Genomic DNA, 9,119 nt, shown 5'->3' on the forward strand with positions numbered 1-9,119 from the left:
TTCCTCCTTCATAAGATAACCTTCAGGATAATCCTTCCTATGATCTTCCTTTAGATAACCTTCAGATAATCCTTTCAGTAACCTTCAGATAATACCCTTCAGAAGTTCTTTTCAGTTACATCCTCATGTTGTTCCTTCAGAGAGTTATCCTTCAGCCTTCCGTTTAGAGGTAGCCTTCAGAAGTAATAAAAAGTTTCTTCAGAAGCCCTGTCGCCCCCAATGCCTTCAGACACCAAGTTATCTTCAGACATAAAGAGTTTTGCCGAAGTGCCTTCAGTCCCATTTCACCCAGGGGTGTTGCATGTATGTTTCTTCTTATGGCTGGTGAGCTTCCTCACGTAGTCTAATAGACTTTAAACAACCCTCCCCGGAAGTTGACAGACTCTAAAATGTTCCCGATGACAGGTCCTTGGCTCAGACCCCATAAGCCGCCTCGCGTCGCCATAGTCTTCAGGTTGTAACCTTCGATTGACCTGAGGGCTATACTTTGACTTTCACCTTGTCCAAGCCTCAGTCAAAGTGGGGGCTCAATAGACACCTTATTTTTACACCTCTCGCCAACCACCCAGTGATGATTGGACCGCATGTTTAACCACGCGGAGCGATTTATGAGATATCGTAAGTTCGTCAACACCTAAGAGCTCAAACAGTCGAGCCAACTTCATGGTCGTCATCTACGCGCCGATACGATCGTTTTGACAGTAATTAGAGTACATTTAGAGTCCGGGTAAAAAATCGTTTCCATTTTCTAAAACCATCTTAAGCCGAGTCGGAATGTTCTAGAATTTTCTAGAGTATTATTCCTAAATTTTATCTTTTATCATGGAAATATATTATTTGCGGAATAAAGAAGCATACATCTTCCCTAATTCCTATTTTAAATCGAGGAAATCTTTCTTGCTCAAGAGACAAGTACCCAAGAGAAAACGCAGCAGGACCTGCGCCTTTTGGAAAGGTCGCAGTTCCTGCTGCGCCTCTTCCGGAGCTGGTTTTTTCCCAGTTTCAAGATTTTTTCGGGATTTCCTTCCTAATCCCACTTTTACCTAAATTCCTCCACGTGATTAGGATAAATAGAGGTCTCTGGCTCACATATATTTTACGCGAGTGTCTGCCTTTCTCTTCTTCCTTTGCATTCTAAGACCGCGCTCTTGCTTTTCAACGCTTACATGCTTGCTCTACACGGCAATGTAAGCTCAAATCATTCTGAGTACCAGTCAGGTTGCATAAACCGACCAATTTGACCAACTCCACCTAATCAATCTAATCAATTCATTTTAAATCCTTTTTTAGGGCACTTTCAATCATACATCGAGTCAAGCAATCACTAAACAACAACTTAGTCAATCTCATTTCGTCAAACATGTAAGTCTGAGGGTGTAAAATCCCACTTTTATTTATTTTATTTCCTGTATTATAATTTTTGTAAGAATTTATGTCATAAGCATGCTCAAAACCGTCTTCAAAATCACCTTTTTAAAACCTTTTGACGGAAACAGCAGAGATCAGACGTGGGGAAAAATCACATCAAGTGATGCGCCTTTTGAAAAGGCCACAGCATCTGTTGCGCTTCTTCTAGAGGCTGCCTTCAATTGCTGCACTTCTTCTTCTTCCTCGGGTTTTTTTTACTTCTTTCGCCTTTTATTTTCTTTCTTCTTTCTCTTTCTTCTTATTTCATCTAATAATTTTCCAATTAGTTTTTATAAATCTTTTCCAACTTTTTTCGACTTAAATCCCTTATAATTCAAAATTTGCGGATTTTCGTCATTTTATTCAAACCCGGATTTTATAGGTTCGATTTTCCATATCGATTCTTTAGAATTCACCTTTTGTACATAGTTTCTATAATTTCCAGTTTTGTTTAGCTCATCTCGTTTCCGTCCGTTCAAAGTTTTAACCCCTTTGCAAACCCGACATCGTGCAATTATGTAAATCGCCGTAATAATTTATATAATCATGTTCTATAATATGACTTGTGATGATATTAGCATACATAATCTGACTAAATTACTTCTTTTCGAGTCATACATCAATAAACAACGTAAACTAACCAACGAACATTAACTAACCCACGGGGTTTGACTTTCACAGTCAGAACCCAGCTCTAGAACAGCCGCAACAGGTGATAAGTTTCTTCCAGAGGACGCACCAATTGCACCGCCTGTTCTGCGTTGGCTTCTGCCTCCGAACTCTTTCTCGTTTTGACCTAGGATTTCTAATTAGGTTTCTAATTGACTATTAATCATATTTCCACTTATAATTCGAGATATTTTCATATTTCTTAATTTATTTTATTTCCTTTCATTTTCTTTTCTTTTCAAATCCCTTTTGAGAATATTTGTGTCGTAAATTCAATTTAATTCGTTGTAATCAATTGTAATTTATTTATTGTTTTTTTTATTTCATATTGTTTCTTCCATGATTTACTTACTTGGCATTCACATGCAATCAACCTAAATTCCAATCTCGACTTAATTGAGTGCTAAATTACTTGTTCACCGACTTAGTCTAATTTCACATGCTAGGATTAATCCGTGTTTGTTGCATCTCATGCATACAATTGACAACATATCGAGTATAAACAACTTCCCTGATCATTAGTAGAGGCCACTATCGAGGCGGGCAGGATTAGGTGTTCGAATAAAGGAGCTTTCTAATACGTACCCTCACCCCTTACTCAAAATCTCTGTGAACATCCGTGTTCATTGGCATCAATAGAGTCATTCTAGACATAGAATGTCATTCGAACGGTTCCAATTTTCCATAAAAATTGGTGGCGATTCCACAAATGCAGGCTTGTCAAACCTTTCACCGGTTTCAATGCCTTACAAATCGGTAACGGCCATGACGTGCTTTGGCCCTCGCCCCGGAGTTCCAATTGGAGAAGTGCCGCCGCCTCGAAACCAAAGCGCGGGTGGCTGTGTCCACAAAATCTCGGACATAATCTTGTGAATGCTGGACTTGATTTTGTGAATCTAGGACCCAATTTTGTGAAACTAGGTCTTTATTTTGTGAATTTAGGACAATGATTTTGTGAATCTCATTCAAAATCAATATTTAAGAATAACCACACCAGCCAGACTCATTTTCACCATCATTAAGTTGATTGAATTCGGGACTTAAACTTAATTACATGAACCATCTCAAACATCATTCAAAATATTAATCTAGTTTAAGAAAAGTTGAGTCACACATAAGGCCTCACCGCCTCAATAATTTCAAATCTAATCATCAAAAACGATAAAAAGCTGTGTCGACTAATATCAAAATCCAAATTTAAGCAAGAGATCAGTCAATAATGAAAATTTACTCAACAAACGAAATTAAAAACCTAAAACCTAAATACTGAAATAGATAAAAATGAATTTTCAAAAACAAAGGTGGAATGAAGTAAAATCCAATAATCAATGTTTAGCGCATGTTCAAGATTGTTCAACATAATCAATTTGACTACTTTACCAAGCACAAAAATCTGATTCCAGGAACTATCATAACTCTCATGCATCGCTCAATTAACTAACCTAGCTACTTCTAAAATATCTTGAATAAACTCTAGAATACAAAAATTAGTATCAATAACAAAAGTAGATGATAAAACGATCGCTAAAATTACCTAGAGTGAGATACAAGAACATCCTTTAAGATCCAGAAATGCATAAATTGCAAGAGAATCGAAGAAATCGTACCTTGAATTGGACGAAGACGACGAGATGGAAGAGAGATGAGAGAGAAATTTTATTATTTACGTGTCAATGGAAATTTAGAATAAAAGAATGGGGGAGGTGGTACACAGCTGAGAAGGAATTAATAATAGATTACATGGGTTGATTTAAACCACATGTTAATAATTTAAATGGATGAGATGAGTCTAGCCGCCTCACCATATGAAGAGTGCCTCATATGATTCAATGTATATATATATATATATATATATATATATATATATATATATATATATATATATATAGGAATGAGATCATGTGAGGATACACTATCTTTTTGAGGATTGAGGATTTCGTTACAATATCAGAGGTTCTTCAATACAATATCACAGGTTATTTGATAAAATATCACAAAAAAAAAAAAACACCTGTGCAAAAAAAAAAAAATTATAATTTTTTTTTTAAAAAAAAATTTTTTTGGCAAAGGTCAAATTTTTCGTGATATTGTATTGAAGAACCTGTGATATTGTATTCACTAATCCTCAATCCTCAAATATTTAGGAGTTCTCACTGGATCCCGACTCTCTCTCTCTCTCTCTATATATATATATTATATATTTATATATATATAGAAATGGGATCAAGTAAGTCCACCATATATTGTTGAGTTCATAAGTCCACTTATAGAGCCTTAGATCTTGAGAAGGAAGGGCTAGGATGAAATGGGATTAAAACACAAAAATGATGATTAATAATCTGTTTTAACCCTCCTTCTAATACCCACCCTAATTAATCCATATCTATCTAAACCCTCATTCTCATAAATACTCCACATCTCTCTAAAAACTTCCCCCTTTATCAAAACAAATTCCTTAAAAATCCTCATCTCCTCTCCACTGAGATCTGAGAAGAAAAACCCCGCCACCACACTTCCGTGATGCCAACGACCACCCAAGCCCGTCGCACATTCCTCCTTCCTCCTTCATCAACGACCCCCACGACATAACCACCACTCCACCGATATCCAGATCCGCCGCCACCACTTCCTCTTCAACCACCACAACACCCATGGTTACCTCCTCCTTTCTCTCTCACGACCACCTCCTCATTCCTCTCCTCTCAGATCTGGAATGGCGATCCCACCACCACCTATCACCACCCCCTCGCCGGCCTTCCTCTTCACGCCACCACCGTCGCTTAACCGGCCGTCCTTCCTCTTCACGTTTAAAATCTTGTTTTTTTTTTCGGATTTCTTTTTCTTATTTTTTCAATGACGGTCTTGGATGTTGTTTTGTGGTGGTGGTAGCGGGAAGTGGTGGCCGACATTGGCCTTGTGGTTGTTGGCCAATGTCAAGTGTTCGAAAGGTTTTGTTTCGAAAGTTTTTAAATCGGGTGTTATTTCCAATGTCTTTGTTTCGGTTTTTTTTTTTAAGTTTTAGTAGTTTTTTTTTTAAATTTTGGTGATGGTGGTTAAGCGTGGTGGTGGTCCGGTGATAGGGTCAGTGGTGCGTGGTGGTGATGGGTCGTGGTGTTAGTGTCGTCAAAGGAGACCAAAGGGAGGCTGGTGGTGCTTGTTGGTCACGCGTATGGTGGCGGTGAGGAGCCTTAGTAGGTGGTTTCTTTTTTTTTGTTCTTTTTAAAGTTTCTACTTTTCAAATCCCATTTTTTTGTTGCTTTTCTGATCTACACTTCAGATTTACTTTATTGTTATTTATTTTATGTTTTTTTCCCTTTAGTTTTAGATCTACTCAAAATACTACTAACTAGATTTTGTGCCCGTGCGTTGCACGGGTTTCAAATTTGTCCTTCCTCTAATTGTTTAGATCTTTTAATATCATTTTGAATGATACGTAAAAGTTGTATTTCAATTACTCAAATAAGGTACTCCGTGTAAATCTTCCTATCTTATTAATTTGAACACCTTTCAATAAAGTTTCTTTCTTGAATAATGTAGTAACTGAAAGTTGCCGAAGTTTACTCCTTCCATCAGGGGCGTCTAATACCCCAGGCGACCACGGGCGGCGGAACCGGGCCTCCAGTTTTGGCCACTGAATTTATAAGCGGTACTGATAAAATTCAATATAAACCTCGATGTGTAATACATTTATACATTCATATTTAGGGCCTCATTTTTTTTATGGTGGACCGAGCCTCTATTACTTTAAGACGCCCCTGCCTTCCATTATCCCATCTAATTCATCACGTTTGGTATTGTCAAAAGAACCAAAGATATGAGAAACTTATATTCTCTCTTATAAGTTTACTCGGTCTCTAATGGAATATGAGTCTCTGATTGGCAATTAGCGAAAGCAGATTTTAAATAATAGATAACATTTGCATATTTAAAAAACATGTTCGAGTTAATTAACAAAGGAAAATGGGTTAGCACATGACAATTTATTTTATTATTTTAGTTAAATGAAGGCATAAGTAAATCTACTATTACAACATGCTACTCTTAGTAGCATATTGGAAGATAGTAGATTGCGTCCAATATGCCGTTATAATCTACGGTTTACCAAACTCATTGAAAGAGCATATTCAATGGTCAATCTACTATTTAACCCGAAATATGCTAATTTTCTACCAATATATTATTTATCAAACTGGGCATAGTTTAAGAGTGTGACTTATTCATCTTATCTTTCCCCCCTTTCTAGAAAATAAACATGTATTTATTAAATGTTTATTTCATGGGAATAATTTTCTTTATGTCTCTTATTCTCATATTAATCTATCCTAATGTTTAACTGAAAATAATCTCATATTTAACGTCATTTAACTTTCACTGAACTTGTTGATGGGAGACCTATAAAACCGATTTCCTTGACTTATTTACCTCTTTAAACAAAAATTAAAACCAAAACCAATAAAAAATGTTTCCATCACCACCATTAAATGCCAAAACCCAAAAAAATGTCACCGTCTCCTCAACTCTTTAGTCAAAAAATGGTGGAAAATCCATCATCGTAAAGAAGGTGATTCTCCATACGCTTTGTAACTCCATCAAATCAAAATACAATCTCCTTCAATCTCTCTCATCTGCCTCAACAAAACGACATTATTTCTGTGACAGTCTCGCAATTTCTGTGAAGGACAATGATAATGCTACTGCCACTCTATTGCTCAAGTCTTCTGATACGATCGAGTTTCAGAACAACGCGCTGCCGCCATTCATGGTTGAACTGTTGACTCCTTTGCATTTTATTTCTCGGGGTTTTCCTCGTTATCTCGCTGGTGATGATGATACTGTGGTTATTTATCATCTTAAGGGAACTGATCGACTTGAGCTCGAGTTTGGTATGTTCGTCATTATCAATTTTATGTTTATTCCTGTTTTCTTTGTTGAAAAATTTGAGAAGAATTAGTTTTTTTTATCCGTTTTTGATTTATGTTGTTCTTTCGATAAGTTTTGTGAAAAAGATTATGTGAAAATTCGTTGATCTTGAGAAAGTTTGTCGATGTTGACCTGAAATAAATGAAGTTTACGATTATGATGTCGCTTCAGAAAAAAATGTTAATTTGTCGATATTCTGCTGTGATTGTCCAATAATCTGAAATAAATGAAGATTGTGATGCTCATTCAGAAATTATGCTGTGATTGTTAGTAGACATTCTGAAATGAACTGAAAAAATTCTTTGATTCGGATATTCTGCTATGTTGTTTCCTGATGATTTTAACAATAATGCTAGGAAAATGATTTAATCAATTTAGAAAGCCGTGTATTGTTCTTGGAACTAAGTCGGTTTTCTGTACTAATGTTTTGATTCTGGTGTTTTTGTTTGGTAATTTGGTTTAAACCAGGAACTGTCCCTCCTACTGGTATTTGGGTTCAAATTGTCGAAAATCCTCGTAATGATACAATGTTTCCCAATCTCACGGTCTTAAGTGCAATTACTGTACCAGTCGATGACATTAGCGATATGTGTGACGATATTGATATTTTGCCGGAAGAACATCGTAGTAATGATACAGGTATATGATGAATTCATATTAATTACGTTATTAATTACGTATATTATTGATTTAATTTCCTGAGCATTCTTGCTTACAGTTTTTGTTGATTGGAAGGATGGCTTAGCAACGTTTGAGATTGGAAACGGTGAAAAATGGGCGTATCAGTACAGCCGGAATGAGGTATACATATGTCTTGATCCGAAATTGAGCAAAATGTCGTTAATGTCCGCAATGTTAATGAGTTTGAAATTTGAACAGCGTACCTTCCAGGGGTGGTTCAGTTGGAAATATATGACGTACATGAAGGAGGCGTCTTTTCTAGCGGATAAAGCTCGTGTGCTGTTTCTGACAGTTCCGGAGCAGCACGTGTTGTTTCAGTTTCACATTGGAGAATCAACGAATTTGTTTTTACTACAGAAGGCTCGTTTGGTGAGCACTGACATGTCTGCAGAAGTGGGTGCACCAGATGAAGATGTCGTCAGCAACAGTGTTACTCTTGATACACTCTATAATTCCTGGCTGCACTAAATCGAGTCAGAAGTCAGAACCAACACTCGTATTACTATACTACTCCGTTAGCTACTCCGTTGTTTCCTTGTGCTTTAAACTGTCTGTTGATCCAACCAAACAGATTATTCTGCTGCTGCTGGTTTTTGAGTCTTTACTTCATTTTCCGTAATCATAGTTAGTAAAACTGCAAAAGACATGGAGTATATTTATTTCCATCTCACTTAAGCCACAGTCACTCATAAATCATAATCTGTGAATAATGACATGAAACCAAACTCATGATTGCAACTTGATCTTAAAATTAGTGTAATCTTCAACCACGATAATAATCATATTTAGAATCGAACATTAACAAAATTTGAGATAAAACATGCTTAATTGCTTACAAAATCTAAAATCTCTTTTGATCTGACCTCAGAGTATTGTGAGATTGCTTGATGTTTTTCCAATCTGACATAAAAAAAGAAAATTAATTAGATTCGCATACATAATAACAGTTAATCATATAAAGAACAAAACAAATAATTGTAATCAAATGGATTGGAGCAAAATAAAGAGAAACGTAACAGAGAGCAAAACAGAAATAATGCTTGATACGTAAGACACATCATACAAATTTATTTATATAAGGTCATATTTCAGTATTATATCTCTCTCAAAACTCTATTGGAAAAATTATATTTTCCACTGGTACATAACTTATAAAACTCTATTAGATAGAATTTGCACAAATATTAGATAGAATTTGCACAAATATTGGGGATAACTAACTATAGATAAATATTGGGATAAATAAAAATTAATTAGGTAGTTTTATAAAGTTGGAGTCTCTAGAATTGCCTGAAAAAAGCCTCTTTTATATATATATATTGATTTTGAAAAACCAATAAAATAAATCGATTGCTCGTGATTTAAAATGTGGTTTTGTTATTTTATTTGTCAAATCACGCCTTGTTATATTTTTTTTTTCAGATTTCGATTTTCGATTCTCG

At 35.7% G+C, this 9,119-nt stretch overlaps 1 protein-coding gene across 2 annotated transcripts; it reads left to right on the forward strand.

Moving 5' to 3' along the window:
* Window positions 1-4,467: 4,467 nt before the first annotated feature.
* LOC141627027 (uncharacterized) lies at window positions 4,468-8,325 on the forward strand. Of its 2 annotated transcripts, XM_074440545.1 has the most exons (6): window positions 4,468-5,271; window positions 5,614-5,722; window positions 6,736-6,959; window positions 7,465-7,635; window positions 7,715-7,797; window positions 7,876-8,325. In XM_074440545.1, exons 3-6 carry the CDS (start codon window positions 6,836-6,838, stop codon window positions 8,143-8,145), a joined length of 648 nt encoding a protein of 215 aa, XP_074296646.1. In that variant the 5' UTR covers window positions 4,468-5,271; window positions 5,614-5,722; window positions 6,736-6,835; the 3' UTR covers window positions 8,146-8,325. The 2 variants fall into 2 exon arrangements, with proteins under 2 accessions (XP_074296646.1, XP_074296645.1); XM_074440544.1 differs by lacking the exons at window positions 4,468-5,271; window positions 5,614-5,722 and having other exon boundaries at window positions 5,733-6,959.
* The last annotated feature ends 794 nt before the right edge of the window (window positions 8,326-9,119 follow it).

The sequence above is a fragment of the Silene latifolia genome, chromosome Y (assembly GCF_048544455.1).
Source record: "Silene latifolia isolate original U9 population chromosome Y, ASM4854445v1, whole genome shotgun sequence".
NCBI classification, from domain to species: Eukaryota; Viridiplantae; Streptophyta; class Magnoliopsida; order Caryophyllales; family Caryophyllaceae; genus Silene; species Silene latifolia.

Excerpts from the sequence above, each read along its gene's own strand:
- LOC141627027 (XM_074440545.1), top strand. The coding sequence starts at position 6,836 with ATGGTTGAACTGTTGACTCCTTTGCATTTTATTTCTCGGGGTTTTCCT. Across the intron at positions 7,636-7,714 it reads ACATCGTAGTAATGATACAG|TTTTTGTTGATTGGAAGGAT; the intron begins GTATATGATGAA and ends TCTTGCTTACAG. Across the intron at positions 7,798-7,875 it reads ATCAGTACAGCCGGAATGAG|CGTACCTTCCAGGGGTGGTT; the intron begins GTATACATATGT and ends AAATTTGAACAG.